The sequence below is a fragment of the Tamandua tetradactyla genome, chromosome 4 (assembly GCF_023851605.1).
Source record: "Tamandua tetradactyla isolate mTamTet1 chromosome 4, mTamTet1.pri, whole genome shotgun sequence".
Classification (NCBI taxonomy): Eukaryota; Metazoa; Chordata; class Mammalia; order Pilosa; family Myrmecophagidae; genus Tamandua; species Tamandua tetradactyla.
This window is the reverse complement of record NC_135330.1, coordinates 61,724,513-61,743,406: the sequence shown is the minus strand read 5'-3', so window position 1 is coordinate 61,743,406 and position 18,894 is coordinate 61,724,513. Positions and strand designations below refer to the sequence as shown.

Below are 18,894 nucleotides of genomic sequence, written 5' to 3'. Positions count from 1 at the left end.
GAGTTGAGAGTCAGATAAATAGGACTTGGCATCCTGCCTCCACCACTTCCTTTTTGCAAATATTTACTAAATATGTATACCCATTATGTACCAGCAGGTTCTAAGTTGCAAAAATGAATTTTTTATTCATAACCTGATATAGGAGCAAACATAATAGCAAATGATTGTCCTGTATAATGGTAGAGATATCTACTATATATGCTGGTGATCGAGAAAGAAAATTTATAGACTCTCCTAGGAGAGTCAGGAAAAGATTCCCTGGGGAAAGAACCTTAAGTCAGATCTCAGCTTGGGAAAGTGCTTAGTTTTCTGGCAGTTTCTTAAGCTATAAGCTGAGGAGGCTAAAGCTGCCTTCACAGAGGTGAGGATAAAATAAAGTAAATTAAGATGAATAAAATATCTGACACTGAATAATTTTTTTAATGTTAATTTTTTTTTCCTTGAAGCCAGACCAGATGATTGGGAGTTGGTGGTGGCGGGGCAGGAGCCAAGAGCTCAAGCAATTGTATGTGACAACTAAATTGTAGCTCTGCTAGTTAATGCCTGTGTGGCTATGAACAAGTTCCTTAACTTCTCTGAGTTTCAGTTGCTTTATCTACAAAGTGGAGATAAGTGTGTTGTATGGATCATTTGGTCCATACATCTTCACACAAGGCATCTAGAACATGCATGGCACATAGTAGTTAACTAAAAAAAAAAATAGCTGTTTTTTTTTTTTTCATTTCAACCGACAATTATTGAGCTTATATTGCATGCCAGGCAAAAACCCGTAAGATGCTGTCTACCTTTGAGGCACTTATAGTCTCACAGGACATACAGACACAGGCAGGAGCAGAGCATTTCAATTTTTACAGTTTTCATGCACACAATATACCTTTTTATGGCACCAGTTTCTTTTTTTTGGCATATACAGACACTGGGACTCGAACCCGGGTCTCTAGCATGGCAGGCGAGAACTCTGCCTACTGAGCTACTGTGGCCCGCCCATGAGAGCAGCTTCTTGCTCACACTTTTCTCTTTATTTGTAGAGCAGTTTCTCCCACTGATGTTCCCATATACACACGTGCACAGGGAAGAAGCACTTGTAATTTTCAAGTAAGGCTTCTTGGAGAACCTGAAGAATGAGTCATGGTTACCTAGGCAAAGAGGGGAGACACTGAACTATTGGATTGGTGTGGCTGAAGCTCAGAGTGTGAAGGAGATGAGGCAGGAACCAAGTCATGACATAACTGAGAGAAGGTGTATGAGCAAATATCGTTGTATTGAAGTCCGAAGTTTGCAAAGCTCGTTAGGGATGGAGCTGTACCTATAGTTTACATCTCCTACCATCCAAGGAAGTGTACATATCACTATTAGGACTTCATAATGGAAGGGATATGTGGTTTCAGAGGCCAGAAGTCTAAATCAAGGCGTTGCCCAGAAGGTGTGCTTCCGCCCAGGGTTGGTAGCGGTCTGGCTGGCCGGCGATCTTTGGCATTCCTCGGCTTTCTCTCTTTGTTTTTATTAGCAATGTATTTTGTGGACAGACTCCATCTGCATGCAGACACACACGTTTCATGCATGTTGATTCTCAGATATGCTCATAAAGGGAGGAAAGGAGGGGGACCCAGGGTTAAGCCGAGTGAGGGTCTGGGAAACCTTCCTGGAGATGGGGGGCTGGAGCCTGCTGAAAAGGTTGGAGGGATCAGGTTTAGCAGACAGAACTGGGGAGCTGTTTTGTGGTTCATGCACCAAGATGGGAGAGTCTGCCTTATAGGAAACTAAAAGGAGGTTCCCTGCCAGCAGGAACTTAATTCCCTCAGGCACGTAAGCCCCAGGCCTGGGCCAGTCCTGCCGGCAACATCCCGGCTGCTGCACTGAAGCCTGGCTGGTCCCCTGACCTTCCTAAGCATGACAGCCTGGCGGCCACGCTAGGTTGCCATGGTAACTGGCAGCCTCCCAGCTGGGTTGCCTGGGTAACCAGTTAGCTGGTATTGGGGGTGGGGTGGTAAGCTGGGGGGAATCAGCATCAGGAGAGAGAGAAGGACAAGGGCGAGACCAGGAGGAAGACAAATCCCAGATGCCCCCAGCACAGCCTTCTCCCCTCTCCCCCATGGGCTCAGGAAAGCCAGAGAATGACAGGTAGGAAAGGATGGTTTCTTTTGTTTCCTACTGTGTGTGTGTGTTTTCTGGTGTAAGTTTTATCGGCTAAAGCAGGCTGGATTTAGAAGATATGAGAGGGTGGTACAGGAGCTTTCTGGAGCAGGGATAAGGCAGTAAGGTTCAGTGGGAAAGCCATGGACCAGCCAAATCCATACCTCATTCCTGGTTCCCCCACTAAACCAGCTGTGTGATTCAGGACAGATTACTTAGCCTCGTTGCGCTTTAGTTTCCTCATCTGTAAAGTGGAAATGCAAACATAGACGTCCAGGGCCATTGTTTGGGGCAGTGTCCTGGACAAATATAGCACAGTAGGTGGTGGCCCCTCCTCCCCTTCCATGTTGATTTTCTGTTTGGTGGAAACGGGATGGTTGGAAATCTTAAGAACCCAGACACCGGCCTCCACCCTCAAGGAGTTTACCATCCCAAACTGCTGAGGGCAGCAAACAAGCTTATACAGGTAGGAACAACTGCAAGAAAGCTTAAGGAACAGTGAATCAAACTTTTTTGACTGCAACCCAGTAGGTAGACATTTTTCATCACAGTCCAGCAAGGTGTATGTGTGACCCTTAGTAGGTGTAATGCATGCTAGTTTCCTGTTATATTCCAGTCTAGTCTGCTCTGTTTTGTTAAAAAATAGAAAGTAGTCCTGAGACTCGAGCTGGATTCCACACCCAGGGATGGTCACGCTCCTGCGTTTGAAGCACCCTGAGAGAGGGACACACTGAGGGTCCTCCGGCTTTTGCAGGACCTCACGCTTCTCTCCTATTTACAAAGCTCTTTCGGGTCGAATGTTACTAAGTTGGGTCCTCCCACCCTCTCCCATCTGGGAGCTAACGAAGCTCCACTGTCCGGTGACTTCCGAAGGCCACAGCATCAGCAGGTGGTAGAACCAAGCTCCTGCCAGGGTCTCGGCTTCTCAGCTTCATGGTCTCCCCTACGTCTGCTGAAATCTGTTGCCCTGTCTGTTTTATTCTTGCTGTGAGAGGACCAGAAGGATTCTTCCTATTGAGAGAGAAACTGTGGTCTCAAGATCCAAATGCATCTGCCCAGGCAACGCGAAATTGAGGGCCTGGAGCTGTGCCCAGAGCCAGGTGCCTCTGGTCTGTGGGGCAGGCGCTGCGGAGCCCTGGAGCCGAGGGGAGCCATGGAGAGGCGAGGCCGAGCCTGCAGCGATCTGGGCGTTCCTGGATGTTTGTGAGGGCAGAAAGGGGGCAAAGAAAGGGGAGGAGCTGGCTGTGCTGAAGCTAACCCATTCCAACAAGCTTTTCTGGTTGCTGGAGCAGATTGCGTATAGTATAGCCGTGAGGGCAGATTCAGTGTCACAGACCTGCGGCTGTGCCTGAAGGCCCCTGGCTTCTGGGAGATGTTTCTGACAGGGACGCCTCAGACCAGTCCCCAGAAAAGGCAGCATTTAATTGTCCATCCTCCAGCCCACACAGGAGGCCTGGCAAGTGTGGATTTGACCGCAGGTTGGATCAGCTGGAGGTGGATCTTAGTTTTAGGTGGCCGAGGTTAGGGGTGGCTGGGGCTGTGGTGGGGTTGGGGGAAGGCAGAGTGACTCTGCAATACCCAGGCAGATCCTATACATAGTTATTGTGATAAAATAATGAAAAGGACTGGAATAAGAATCCCGAACAGGTGGAGGAATACATTCTGCTGGGTTCCATTTTCAGCCCTGCTTTGTGAATTTAAGCCTGTTCCCCGATCTCTCAGGACCAGGTTTTCCCAATCTCTCAGGACCAGGTTTTCCCGTTTGTGGATGGTCTCCTGAACCTCTGCGGTTCCCTCCCCTCCCGCCATGGACTTTGCCCTTTGCAAACAGAAGATGGGCAAGGCCTTTTACAACTGAGAGGCATTTCCTTTCCAGCCTGGGTGTGTTGCCCGTTCTGCTTCTACTTGGCCCCTGCTGCACAATCTTAATATTAAGGGCGGCCTGGCCTACCCTGGGTCCAAGAGAGGGCTGGAGAAGACTGTGCTGGGGCTTATGGTGGAAATGAGACCTGCAGCAGTGATAGAAATGTAGAGGTACAAAGCTCCAACCCAGCCATGTCTCCGTCTCTCTGGGCTTCTCTTTAATTCACTCTGCACCCATTGATGCGAGTATCAGCATTTCCAGCTGTAAAAATGAGAGCAGGGGCAGGGGCAGTCAGGCGCCAGGTCTGGCTGTGATAGTGGCAGGAAGAAGCCCCTGCAGCAGGCCAATGAAATGCACAAGGAAGATGAGGCTTTCAAATAGAAACAAAAAGAAAAGCAGGAGAAACTCAAGGAGCTAAAAGTAAAGGCTGCGGGGAAGGTCCCTCTTGAGCCACTAGTGCGATTAAAAAAATCTGGCAAGAAGTAAGTTCGATTCCATTCCTTTTAAATATCTCGATTCCCTGCTACAACACCTGCTGCCACCTATATTAAGGATGAAATTTTTTCTTGGCGCCCATTGTCCATTTAAGAATAAACTTTTATTAAAAAAAAAAAAGAGAGAGAGAGAGAGCAGCCAGCAAGTACCTTGTGACTGTTTCCGGCTAATGGTGCTTTTGTAATGTATCAGGCCAAGCTGGTGGAATAGGAAGTCTGTGGAGCGCAAGTGGGTATGTTTCTGTCTGAGACTGGGAGATGGTGACCTATCTGGCACCCCAGGGAGGGAGGCTGCGCCTGATGCTTGAAGATGAATCGATTTACACTGTGAAGTTGGATAAGTATCTTCCTTATGGGAACCCCTTATCTGTTCATCCATAAACCCTGCATGTACCCCAAACACTCCACTCCCTCCTGCTGAGATACTTTGTCCAGGGTACCTCTTGATCACTCCTTTTTACCTACAAAAATCTGTATTTCTGACATGACGGGCCACTTACTTCCCCAACACTGCACTGAGAGGTGGGGGAGAAATAAAGAGAACTTATTCCTATGTTTTCTGCCCAAATCCTCTTCTCACTCCTTGTATGAACCAAGTTTGAATGCAGAGGTATGGGTCAGTAGCATAATGGTGGCAGGATGGGAGGGGAAGTTTATTTATTTTGCTTCCCTTTGTTAAGGCGCCTCCCAGCAGTCACAGCTCATGTGTGGATGCTCCTGGCTGCCCAATGGCCTCCTCTGCCAATGTGCCATGACCCTGTGTCTGGGAAGAGGCAGGTGGTGGATACTGACCCCTCTGGAGGGTTGAGAGTATGTATGCCTGTGTGTTCCTCACATGTTCATGTGCATGAGCTGCAACTGTCAGCTGTTCTCAGTCTAACCGAGAGGGCTCTTCAGAGCAGCAGAAAGTCACAAAGAAGCTGAAGCAAAGGCTTGGAGGCACAGCTGGGATAGAGGGAGAATGAGAGACCACATCCAGGGTTGGTCTTTACAGACCCCTCCTTCTACATATGTACAAGGGCATATCAAAAGGGCGGCAGCTCCTCTAGGAGTCATAGTTTCCTTGGCAGCTCGGGCCTTCCCTCGATCCAGAACCCAGTGTCTTTGTTTAAACTCGACTTAACCTTCTGGTGGCAGCCAGCAGGGTGGGCTCAACTCAGCCTCTTCTTTTCTCTGGACCCCAAGCCCATACTTTTCTGTTCCTCCTTGCTTTTCTCAGCATTGTGGCCACTTTCCAAATTACTGTGCGGGTGGCTTGATGTGAGCATGGACAGTGGCTAGGGAAGTTGGGTGAACCGACTTCCCCCAATGCCTCTGGTCCCTCACCGTGGAGGTCAAGTGACTCAGCAGAGACAGGAGTGGTTAGTTTGCTCCAGAGGTTTTTGCGGGCATGCCTGGTGCAGGGGGAGAGAAGAGAGGGAAGGGAAGGGGTCGTTGTTGACCCTCCTGTCCTTTTCAGAGTGTTGTCTAAGTGTCCCTCCTAGAGGAGCAGCTGCAGTGGGGCAGGGGAGCCTGCAGGGGTTTCTTAGTGGAGAGGAACCTCACAGGGAGTAGGTCTGAGGGTCATAAGGAAGCTTGGGTCAGCAGGGACAGAGCAGAAGTGAGATACATTTTGATAGGCTGCATCTGGTCAACCCATTTTGGCTTCCTTATTATATTAAGGAAGTCCAGTGGAAAGGAGGTAGAGTTGCAAGGTGTGGAGATTTAGAGTGCTTTGCCTCAACCCTATATCCTGGAAGGGACTTTCTTTTTATTTTTTAATGGTTTTCATTGTAAATATATATATTAAAAACCAATAAATTCCCAAGTCCATTTTTTTATTTTTAACTTTTTTATTGAATAGTATAACATATATACAAAGCAAAGAAATAAAAAAAGCAATAGTTTTCAAAGCACTCTTCAACAAGTAGTTACAGGGCAGAACCCAGAGTTTGTCATGGGCTGTATAAGTCCATTTTTTTTATTTTGGATTTTAAGAAAGTATTTTAATTTGAAATAATCATAGATTCACAAGAAGTTACCAAAAAATGTGCAGGGAAGTCCTGTGTACACTTCACCCAGTTTTCCTCAGTGGTAACATCTTGCCCAAATACATGTATGTGTGTGTTTTAAAATTTATCTTAAGGAAATAATTGGTTGAGTGGATACAATATATAAAGGAAAATGTTTTTTGAAGGTCACAAACTAAAAACCTAAAAATCAACCATAGAAGATTAGTTAAATTATGGCCCACCCTCACAATGGAATTCTATGCTCTCATTAAGATGATATGTATGTAAATTTATTGGCATGGAATGATGTTCAAGATAAATTGTTAAATGAAAAAAGCATTTTGAACAATACTCATAGCTTGATCCCATTTTTTAAAAAAGAAGGAAGAAGAGGAAGAAAAGGAGAAGGGAAAGAAAAAGAAATACGTATTTATACATATAACAGAGTGTCTTTGCTGGACTGGAGCTAGGAGTAAGATAAGACATGTGTGTTGAACTAAGATAACACCCTTATCTCCCACAATCTAGGCCACATGCTGGAGAGTCTGGGGTCGGGAAAGGGCCCCTTGAACACCAAATTGCAAGCAGGGACCACCAGGCTGTGTTTTAGTGGGAGTCATGGAGGTGCATGAAGCAACCTTGAGCAGAGACCTAAGTAACCAATGCAGAAGCCTATGCAGACATCTGGAGAAATGTTCCAGGAAGAGAGAAAAACAAGAGCAAGGTACAAAGATAAAATCTGCCCACCCATAAATGGGAAAGAAACCAGGCAAACAGTCAGCCATAGACACTTAGTGTAGGCAGCAAACAGCTTTTCTTAGACGAACTGTTAATCAGAACTCAAAGCTATGAGGTACAGAAGACATAAAGTTGCATTTGTATATAGCTACAAAGAGAAAAATCTGGAAGCATTTATACCAAAATATTAACAATGGTCATCATAGGTAGTGGAATTATAGATGATCCCCAAATTATTTGTTTTTGTAAAATTGTTGGCTGATTTTTTGTTTCTAATTTTTCTCAACATATATTATACATTTACTAGAAATAGGTACAAGTCAAAAATTAATTTTAAAGAAGATTGGATTTAGAACTGGAATTCCTGGGTTTCTGTCCTGATTCCTTCCTTAATTGACTGTATTGTGTAACTGCTTCCCTCAGACAATTTGGAACTTATGCTGAGCATGGATTGGAGGGCTTAGGGTTCCTTATGTTGAACTAGGAGGAATACCACAGAGAAGGGAAGAATTGAAAACCAGTGTCAGGGTCTAGGCTATGATTATAATGTTTCTGGTCTTGTTGTTGTTTTTTTTTCTTTTCCTGGCTCTTTCTTATCTCCAGGCCATGAGCATGAACTGCTGCAGGGCTCAGAACTCAGCCCTTATCTCTTATCTACAGTCACTGTCTAGGTGAACTCATCTATTTATTCGTCTCTAACTTCGACATCTCGCAGAGATACACAATATTTCTAGTCTGCATTGTGTTGTGAATTTGACATATATTTCCAACTGTTTATTCAACATTTCCACTTAGACATCTAATAGACATCTCAAACAGAACATGCTCAAACCAAACTCTCGATTTCGTCTCCCACCCAAGATCAGCTCCATCCCATCTTGCCCATCTCAGTGTATCATAACTCCATCCTCCAGTTGCTCAGGCCCAAACCTGGGAATATCCCTGACCTCTCTCTCTTTCTCATTCCTCATGCCTATTCCATCATCAAATGTTATTGGCTCTTCCTTCAAAACGGCCCCAGAATCAACTCATTTTCACCACTCTCAACAGTTACAACCTGGCCCAAGCCACCGAATTATATGTTTATTTATCTAGACTATTGCAATAGCCTCCTACCTGGGTTTTATCTTCCATCTTGCCTCTGTAGAGGTTATTCTCAACACGGGGGCCAGAATGATCCTTCTACAATCCAAGTCATGTCATGTTGCTCCTCTGACCCATCTTGACCCCCAGTCTTACTTAGAGTAAAGCCAAAAAGTCTTTAGTGTAGCCTGCAAGTCCATACTTGATCAGGCCCTATCACTCTTAACTGCTATTGTCCCTCTTGCCCCCTCCACTCTTGTCTTACTGGTCTCAGATATGCTATTGCCTGAGGGTCTTTGTTCTTGCTGTTCCTTCTGATTGGAATGCTTTTCCTCAGATATGTATGGAGGCCCCTCCCTCACTTCCATCAGGATCTGCTCAAATGTCTTTTTTTTCCCCCCCCAGAAACCATACCTTTATTTTTCCAAGATCATTTTCTATCACAATCCCACATTTAGTCAAAGAGTGAAAACAATTCCTTTCAAATAAGCCTCCCATCCCTTCTCTGGGGTTTCATTTCAATTTGGGGAGTTAGAGTGCTGAGGTACTGGGGTGAGTGTGGACACCTGGTCTGGGGAGCCTCTATCCGTGCTGGCATGTGCTAAACGTCTGTGTCCCCGTGTGGTCTTCCACCATCTCTCTGAGTGTGGCACATCTTCCTCACCCCAGTGCTCTTTGGGGTTAGGCTCTGTCAGCTATGCCATGCCCCACTTGGGTGTCCCAGCTTGTTGGGTTTCTGCCCCCACTGGAGGTTAGGGAACCTCTACAGACTGCCTGAAGCCCATCTATGTCATACACCCTGGGCTCTTTCTGCTTCCTTTGGCTCTCCCTGGCAAGAGGGCACAGGTCTTCTCAGCTCCAAGAGTCTCCTAAACCTATCCAGATTTTTTTTTTCCTTTTCATTCCTTCACCATGGGCCAGGCCTGGGGAAGGGGAGCGTCTAGGACCCCCTCTATCTCAGGGATTTATCCATTGAAGGCAGTCTTTCCTCCCCTCCCGCTCTCCTTTCCCCCAGTTAGTCTGGGAGCAACAAAACTTTAGCAGCCCTCTGCTCAAATGTCATTTTTTTTGTTTGTTTTTAAACTTTATGTAAGTCCATTTTAACAAGTAGTTATAGAACAGGTTTTATAGTGTGGTATGGGTTACAGTTCCTCGATTTTTCATTTTATCTTCTTCCTGCTCCAAAACATTGAAGACCAAAACAAATATCAGTATAACGATTCAGAACGCATATTCATTTGTTGGATCCTATCATCTCTGTAATACTCCTCCTTTTTTTCTTTTTTGTGAAAAATAATATATATACAAAAAAACAATAAATGTCAAATCACATCAAACAATTAGTGGTAGAACAGATTTCAGAGTTTGGTATGGGTTACAGTTCCACCATTTTAGGTTTTTACTTCTAGCTGCTCTAAGATACTGGAGATTTAAAAATTATCAATATGATGACACAGCAATCAGACTCATTTGTTAAACCCTAACTTCTCTGTATAACTCCTCCATCACCTTTGATCTTTCTCCTACTCTTTAGGGTTTTGGGGCTATGCCCGTTGTAACTTTTTCATGTTGGGAGGGGCTGTTGATAATATGGGATAGGAGGATGGAACTAGCTGATGTTCTGAAGAAACTGGTCCCTCTGCATTTCAGGACTTATCTGGTCCAGGGACCCATCAGGAGGTGTAGACTTCTGGAAAGTTAACCTAGTGCATGGACTTTTGTAGAATCTTATACAGTGCCCAAGGTATTCCTTAGGATTGGGAAAGGACTTTCTGTAAGCTAATAGAAAGCATCCCAGTTGTGCCCAGTGTCTTCCAAATCTGGTATTGTCAGAACCAAGACCAAAGTCAACAATACTTACTAAGTTACACTTTTTATTTTTTTCAAAAAAAGCATCCCTTTACTGGCTGAAACAGCTGGTTGGAAATAGATGTTCTGTAATATTTTCATTTGCATATGTCTTTCTATCTGATACATTTGCATCTCACCACAGTAATTAGCATAATGCCTTGAAATAGTCAATACTTGATAATAGCTTTTCCCACATTTCCTTAGACATTATGCTTGGGGATGGGTAACAGATAAGAGAGCACTCTAATATGAAGCTGCTCACAGCTCACATCCTACCCTGGGCTGAGAATTCAGATTATTTCTCCACCTTCTGGCTCAAAGCCAGGATCACTGTTTCCCAGTCGTTAGCCAAAGGAGTTACAGTGTGGCGTCTTTTCATATCTTGCCCATTCCTTCTCTGCCTTTCTCTTTGGAGTCCTGACCTTGTCACCCACTTCTGGATCATTTAGACAGTATAATTTGGCTTAGGAAATGCTAAACCTCTTTCATACTTTTTATAATTGACTCTGTATATTTTTGATATTTCTTTGAGAAGGAGTGTGCTATTTTTTGCCAGCTTAGAGGAGTTTATCACTCCCACGAAAACCTCATGAGCTAACAGTTCAGGGGAACAAAGTGGCAACAGAAGTTCATTTGCATATTTCCCAAAATCCTTCCTTTGGCTCAATATACAGACATCCTGGCCAAGTTTTAGTCTGGGCTTTGCTGTCAGTTTCTCTCCATCATGCACTCTGGAATTGATGGGCAAGTCCAGGCTAAATGTAGCTTATTATACACGCTATATCCCAGGTGTCAGAATCTATTTTTCCAGATGGAGAGACCAAGGCAGGAGAGGAACTTAGAGTTTCAGCCTTGGAGGAAACTTTCATTTGGTCCACCTTCTGCCCAAATGACAGTCTCCTTTCTGAGATCTAGACACATGATCAGCCAGCCACCACTTGCTTCCTGCTAGCGACTGGAAGCCGTCCTTTGGTTCTAATTCAACATCATGGCCATCCTTTTCTGGGCTCACTTGTCTGGTGGCATCATCTCAAGAGTGAGACAAGTGTAAGAGACAATGACACAGCAGGAAAATACAGGCTCAGGCATCTGTCTGCCTGTGTTTGCACCTGGTTCCACCCTTCGCCAGCTGCGTAACCCTGGTTATAATTCTTTGCTTCTTGGGGTCTCAGGTTATCCATCTGTAAAATGTAGGCAAAGATGGTACTTAGCTCATAGCATTGTTGAGAGGAGTAAATGAATTAATACATGAAAAAAGGTTAGAACAGTATTCTAGGTGTCAGAGGCTATTTCAGCCTTGGAGGGAAACTTTCATTTGGCCCAACCTTTCACCCAAATAATAGTCTCCTTTCTGGGGACCTAGACACATGGCAACCAGAAGCAATGCAGCAATAAAGCAAGGGTACCTTTTAATAGTCTCTTAAAATAAACTGTCTAGAATTGAACATAATAATCAGATGTGGTTTGTTGAATGGAATTGTGATTCCCTCAGATTTGACAGTATATTTGGGTTACTTCAGTTTGCAAATGCACTAAATTGAGCCCATTGTGCTGAAGCCCTCAGGTCTTTTCTCCATGAAAATCTGTTAGATTTAGATCTCCTCTATCTTACATAAAAGATATGATCTGAGTTGGAGGGGTGGCCAGTATTGAGAGGAGCCCAAAGCCTCCCTTCCCGTAAGTTCCAAACACATATACACCCTCATTGATGCAATTGGGCCCTTTTTATAATGCCACTGGGCAACCTGGTGTTCTTGGAAAATCCCTTGACCCACACTTGGCTGAAATCAGATTCCCCTTGCCCTGGGTCTTTTCACTCTTTCAGTGAGTTTCTCTCACTTTTCTCTCCTTGTTTGATACATTTGCTTATCAAGTGAGCTCAGCATGTACTGTTAGGACCCTCCTTGTCTCCAACTCTGGCTCCTTCATTTCCCCCACTTTTCCAAGCTGTGAGATAGGAGGACATGGGTGCCCCACCCCTATTCAGAGTGTCTGAATTTTTGCGGGTGGACCGCTCAGGCCCTCTGGATCTTTGCTATTCACAGACCAGCGCCGCCACCTGGAAGCTTGTTGGAAATACAACATTTCCGACCTCCCCCACCCCCACCTACTGAATTAGAATCTCTGCTGTAACAAGATCCCCTGGTGATTCCTATGCATATTAAAACGTGAAAAGCACTGCTGTAAATTATTCAATTTGGGGTAGGTTTGAGGCTGAGGGAGAGAGACTCCTATTTTCCAAGATTGCAAAATCAGTCCTACTGACAGAGGTTCCCAGGGACAGATATGGAACGATTTCCAGGATATTTGATCACAAACTCTCCACATTCCCTGTTTATTTCTTGGAATGCCAATAATAAGGTTTTTACAAAACTCTCATGCAGTTTTAAAAATATAGAATATATTCCCCCCATTATTATTAGCGTAAATCTCTTAAGCAGATTTTAAACCTCTGGATTATAGGTATAATTTATACCTTTTCAGTGTAGGACTTTACATTTATCATGTTTCACTTTACTAATGTCAGGCCATATTTCAGCATATGGAATCCTGATTCTGCTGTATGTGCTAGCCGTGCCTCCCTGCTTTTTCAGTAGCCAATATGAAAAGCTATCGTATTGGCTATTGAAAATCTTTATGCATATCATGGGTAAAAATATAGAATACAGTGGGATCAACAACAGACCCCTGTGGTGCACAATTAGAGGCTCATTCATTCATTCAGCCAGGGGTACTGAGTACCAGCACTCCATGTCTGTAATCAGATGAGCTGGTTCTAGCTCCAGCTCTGCTCCCTGCTGGCTTTGTCACTTTTAGCAAGGTACTGCTGCCCCAGACTCCATTTCTTCCATCTGTAATTGGGGGAACCGGACTATGGTCAGCATCATGTAGAGGGCTTTAAAGAAATGCTTGTTTCTGGGCCTACGCCCCTTCCCCCACCCCTCACCCCACCCAGAGATTCTGATTCAGTTGGTCTGAATCAGAGGATGTCTCGGACATCAGCACTTTTTAAAAGTTCACTGGACAATTCTAGTGTAAAGCCAGGATTAAGAATCACTGGGCCAGATAATCTCTAACATGCGTGATTCTGCTCTCTGGTCTCAGAGGCTTCCTGGCAGCCCAGTGTGCATCTCCTGGGCCTCTTAGTCACATCGCCTGGGTGTACCAGGGGTAGGTGCCCGGCACAGCATGCAGGGCTGCAGGGCACCTCTGTCCTCCTCAGACACCTGAGAGAGGAATTGGGATGCTGTTAGCTCTCCTGCTCTTTTCTGGAAAAAAAAAATCATATCTGACTTTTCTGACATTAGCTCCTTTTCTGCGTTTCTGAGCTTGCTGCTTAAGAAAAAAGCCAAAGGTCAGTGTAAGAGCAGCTGAGACATTTGGCACGAGCAAAACAAAACAAAGCAAACCTCCCCTGTTTGGTTCCTCTTTGCCCTCTGTTTCCTTCCTCTTGGAACTCTGGAGTTGTCAGCACCTGAGACTCTCTCTGGCACTTTCTCCCTCTGTGGACTCCCACAGGTTAAGAGATGGCTCTTCCAGGAGGAAACTTGCTGCCCAACACTCACACTCAGTCAGCCCCTCTGAGGTGGCCCTGGTGGACAGAGCTCTTACTTCTTGACTTGGCTCATAGGGGGCGGGATTGGCTTCTACGGTGGGGATCGGGGTGTGGCTCTGAGCATCCCTACCCCTGTTTCAGGCACAGGAGGTCCCAGGATCTGTGTGGTCTGGTCCTCTCCCCAGTTGCTGCTGGGTACAGTGAGTGTCTCTGCAGTGGGCTTGTTAATTGGTGCTTCAGCTGGCTGATTGACTCTAATACGGGTGAACATTTATTTACCCCAGCAACCGCCTCTCAGACAGCCGTTAATTGCAGGCAAGAGAGACAATAATTATGAGATAATAGGTGGCTTTTGTGGGTGTCTTTCCCCTTCCACTGTGTCAGCAAACACCATGGGTTTGTTTTCCAACATTCACCTACCCTGCTGAGATGCTACAAACCCCCTCCCCTGCTCACTGCATCACTGTTATCCAGCTCAGCCCTCTCCTCCCTGCTGCCCTGGGACTGGGATTTACCCAGTTCCTTGGGTGACAAACAACATGTACCAATCTTCCGAAATACTGTCTCCTTCCAATTCCCATGAGACGTGACCCCATTTTTAGGATTTGTGGGGTGGTGAGGGTGAATTGGTACTTTTAAGAAAGTGGCTCTTAATCAGCTTTGTCTACAAATTTGAATAAATGCTAAACTCTATACCTCTTTCCGTGTGCCTTTTCAATCTTTGTTAATGGTTTTACATAGTTGCAGTTGGTGTGCAGCTATTATCTTGTGTTATGCATTTTTTGTTTAACATTTTATACAGACATTTCCAGGTATGACAACGGTCCATAAATTTGTCATTTTAAATAGCCATCAATTATTCTGTCATGTTACTCCATTACTGTATTGCACTTCTCTTATTACTGGGATTTTGGGTTGTTTCCAATTTGTTGCTATTATGAATAGCTCTGCTATAAACATCTTTCTTTGTACTGATTTTTCCCCCAGTTATTTCCCTGGGGATAAATTGAATTTTGCATTTTATTGATCTGGCATCATGGAGTGGGGATGGAGCTTAAGGCTACTTGGACAGTTTAACTGATTCCCTCCCCTTCCTCTTCCAATACCCAGTCCCTTCTCTTCACACCTCTCATCTCATCTATTTCTACTATGATCCTTGCCCCAACTTTCTTGGTAACAACCCAGGTTAGTGAAGAAGAGATTTGACATTCTGGTTATCTATTCTGCATAGCAGATCACCCCAACCATGGTGCCTAGAACAGCATTATTACCTCTGAGGGGTTTGGGAGTTAACTGGGCTCAGCTGGGTGACTCTTGCTTGGGTTGTCTCCAGTTGTCGCTGTCACCTGAAGGCTCAGCTGGGCTGGTCACCAAGGTGGCTCCCTCCCTTGGCTGGCAGTTGATACTTGCTGTCACCTGGGAGCTCAGATGAGATTGTCAACTTGAGCACCTCATGGAGCTTCTCCATGTGGCCTGGGCTTCCTTCAATGTGGCAGTTGAGTTTCAAGTGGGCGCATTCTAGGGGACCCAACTGAAAACTACAAGGCTTCTTATGCCCTAGCTTCCAAAGCCACACAGTATCATTTCTGTTACATTCTATTAGTCAAACAGAGTCCCAGGTTCAGTCCAGACATAAAAGGAGGGGAAATAGACGGCTCCTCTCTGGTGTGAGACATTGTAAACAATTGGCAGCCATCTTTGATCCTGTACACGTGAAGACCAAAAGCGTATATTGGTAGTATCTTGTGAATTCTCTTAGAATCTGCCTTGGGAGAGGCCATCTCAGAGATGTTTCCCCTCCCTTTTCACTGGAAGTAGCCATCTCTTATTTTGCCTTGCTTCCCAAAATTCTACCTATTTTCACTTACACACTCTCCTCTGAGAAGCCTTTTGACCCACAGGAGTAATCGCTCTCTTCTGGGAATTTCTCCCTTTTCTAAACTCCAAGTCTCTTTTATCTTTGCCTGCCTTCATTTTACAAGCCTCTGATCACACTTCACCTGGCTTTAAGTTATTTGTGGGCTTGGCTTGCTAAGTTGTAAACTCCTGGAAGGCAGGGACCCTGCCATATTCTTGTTAATTTCTACACTCTATCTAAGGATATACTAAAGTACCTTACAAATAAAAAGGCTTCCATAAATTCCACTCCTTTCCCTTTGTTCCCCCACCATATGACTCCACTGTCTGTTGAATGATTGAATAAATTATCTTATTGAAAAAGGAGAAGAGGAGAACATTGACTGAACACTTATACGTGCACTTACAAACATTGTGCTACCTAAGAGCTTTATGTAAATTATCTTATTTAATTTTTACAACAACCTGTAAAGTAAGTAGGTGTATCCTCATTTTACACAAGAGAACTATTGAGGCTCAGAAATGTCAAATAACATGTCCAAGGTGAAGAGTGGGATCATATAGAGAGTTGCATAACCATGATTTGAACCTAGGTTTTGGGAACTGAACATACATCCTGTGCATGGAACTTCTTGGAACCTGTTTCCTCTTTTGTAAAATGTAGACGATAAGATGTACTCGTAGAGTTGTTTGGATGAAAGGAAATAAGATGCACAAAGCATGCAGTGCCGAGATTGGCAGAATAGGCACTCACTGTCAAGGGTTTGACAGGCACTCTTACACATTTGGGATGTCTTATGGTTGGTGATGTGCTTAATGGAACTGACCTGTTGTGCTGTTCATCCACACTCACCTCTGACTATTGTGATACTTGCTTCCCGATTACTCCTTTAGTTCCCCACCCCCACCCCAAGCTCATAGAGAGCCGTTTACTCTGGATTCCCCATCACTGGGGAACTTTCCATCTCCTTTGTACTTTGTAAGCACAGTGAAGACAGTGCTCCAATCACCCAGATTCTTCCTCTAGAGCTGCTGAGTCTGGAGATTCCGGCCTCCCACATGAATTGCTTTTTTTTTGCTCCTTTGAAATTAATTCCAACAAGAGCTCATTAGTTCTTTCTTTTCCTCATCCTCATGCTTACTTGTTCTCTTCACCTCTCTGCTCTGTCTCCATTTTCCAGTCTCTGTCTTGTCATATACAGGGACCCCACTGGAAATGATTGCACAGCGGTGGTGTTTCCCTGGATGAGTTATGATATGGACCTCTAAGGAAATTTCAGCCATTGGGGAAAGGGGCTCTTTGGTGTTGCTGGGGAGAGCAATGATTTATGTTTTTCCCTTCTCTACACCCTTCCCCCTTATTCCTTTGGCTCTGGCTTCATCATTTTCTGGCTTAAGATGCTGCCTGGGAAGGGAGGAGCTGACTAGTTTAGGCGTCCTCTGGTCTGGTCTGGTCTGTCCCTTCATTCCCAAACTCAGTTTCATCTTCTCCTCCCCTGCCTGGCCACTGATATATGGCATTGAGTTGCCAGATGCACGGAAGGCAGAGGAGGTTGGATTTTTTTCTTTACTCTTCTCATACCCTTTCCTCCAATCGTCTAAACTAAGAAGTCTTGGAGTCCAGAGAGAGGTGAGTCTCTTAAAAATTCTTTCCTCCCTGCCCAGAGGCTTTTCTTTCTTCCCACTGTTGATCCTTGGGTAGAGCAGTAGGGCTCAGGGGCAGGTAAAATGGAAGGCATCCACAAACTGCCCCATCAAGAGCCTCGGCAGAGGCCTCTTCAGACCTATTGTCTTATCACTCTGGTCCAGCACTGGCAGGTTCCAGTCCTTGGCCTGGATATCTGGAGTTTGATAGATCTTCAAGTACAGAAAAGCATTTCCTACATCCCTGTGAATTGGCAAATGTATATCCTTTATGCTTGCGAGCCCATAGTGGCATGTATATATGTAAAGTAGGTAGGAGGAGGAGAGAACCATTTGCATGCTGGTTCAGTGCATGATTCTCAGCATCACATACACACATGCACAGATACACACATCCATACAAATATACATGTGCACACATGCATGTACTTCTTCCATGGAGTCTGCCCTGATGTCTTCAACAGAAGTGACCTCTTTTTCCATGAAAGTCCTATGACACCAATGATTTGTACTACTGATAGGAAACCTACAATTTTAATATAGGGTAGAAGTAGAAGATCATATTGAATAAATAAATTGGGGCTGGATTATAAGAGTCCATGTGTTTCAAGCTAAGAAGTTTAGCCTGTTTTTATCTTGTAGGCAATAAACGATCACTGAAGTTTTGTGAGCCAGGGCATGACTGAATTGTCATTTAGAGAGTTCAGGGAGACCAGAGACAGAAGCATTGGGACTGGCTATGACACAGTCTGGGGACTTTACTGGATGATGTTTAATTGCTCATCTAAAAGGAGCTCAATGGACAGGAATGATTGGTTGGTAGTGGAGGTTTATGATGACACTTTGAGAGTTATCTCAAGGGCTTAAGGGTAGGAGTGGTAGTCCAAGTCTTAGGGTAAAGTTGAGTTGATGACTGAGGACAGGAGGTGGCCTAGGGGACCAAAGAGGGGATTGGTCTAGGTACATAATGCCTTGAACCCTCTTGACACTAGAGAGGTTTACATTGGGCCACCCCCATAGGTAGGGACTCTTTCCCTGGAATACTTTAGAGGTGCCTCTTAAAGGTGACCTAGCAGAATTGTTTGCAGACCATCAAAGTAGATGAGGCAAGGTGACAAATAGCAGAGCGCTGGCTCGGGGGATGGAAAAGAAGGTACAGCTATACCCACATCACCTATGCCCCATCATCCCCTTTGCACTGCTCTAACAGCTGGCCCCTCCATCCCCACCCCAGGGGAACTCAGCCCTTACTGCCCAGACACAAAAGGGGAGGAAGGTATGACATGATTCCTTGTCTGTCAGCTTTCTCCAAGTTCACTTTTGTCTCTACTTGTCAAGACTGGCACCACCTCCCTGGCACTGCCAGCTCTGGAGCTGGGGGCTGCCAGGCCTTTCCTGAACTCAGTCTTCTTGCATGAATCCAGTTGCCCTGGCAAAGAGCAGAGAAGGGTGTAGCTGCCCACTGCAGCTTCAAAGATGCATTTGAGAGATGTGATCCTCCTTCACACTAATTCCATTCTCTCCCCCAACTCTCCACCCCATCCAAGAGGAGCCTTCTTTAGAGCTTTTCCCTGCTGGAGAAGGAAGGAAGGGAGGGACTCGGAAAGAGGCCCAGCCTCAGTGTCTATCCATTGAGTGGAATTGATGGCAATACTGGGCTGAAGCCAAGCTAAACACCTCCCC

The 18,894-nt window shown here is 45.1% G+C and overlaps 1 protein-coding gene across 3 annotated transcripts in view; it reads left to right on the top strand.

Moving 5' to 3' along the window:
• PLEKHA6 (pleckstrin homology domain containing A6) overlaps positions 1-18,894 on the top strand; it is a 151,412-nt gene that overhangs the window by 26,482 nt on the left and 106,036 nt on the right. The window contains exon 1 of one of the 3 annotated variants that reach the window (XM_077157502.1): positions 1,982-2,121. The exons of the other annotated variants lie outside the window; for them this stretch is intronic. Within the exon in view, the coding sequence (XP_077013617.1) occupies positions 2,060-2,121 (62 nt within the window). The 5' untranslated portion in view covers positions 1,982-2,059. Of the gene's footprint in view, positions 1-1,981; positions 2,122-18,894 lie in introns of those variants that run through there. 3 annotated transcript variants of the gene reach the window in all.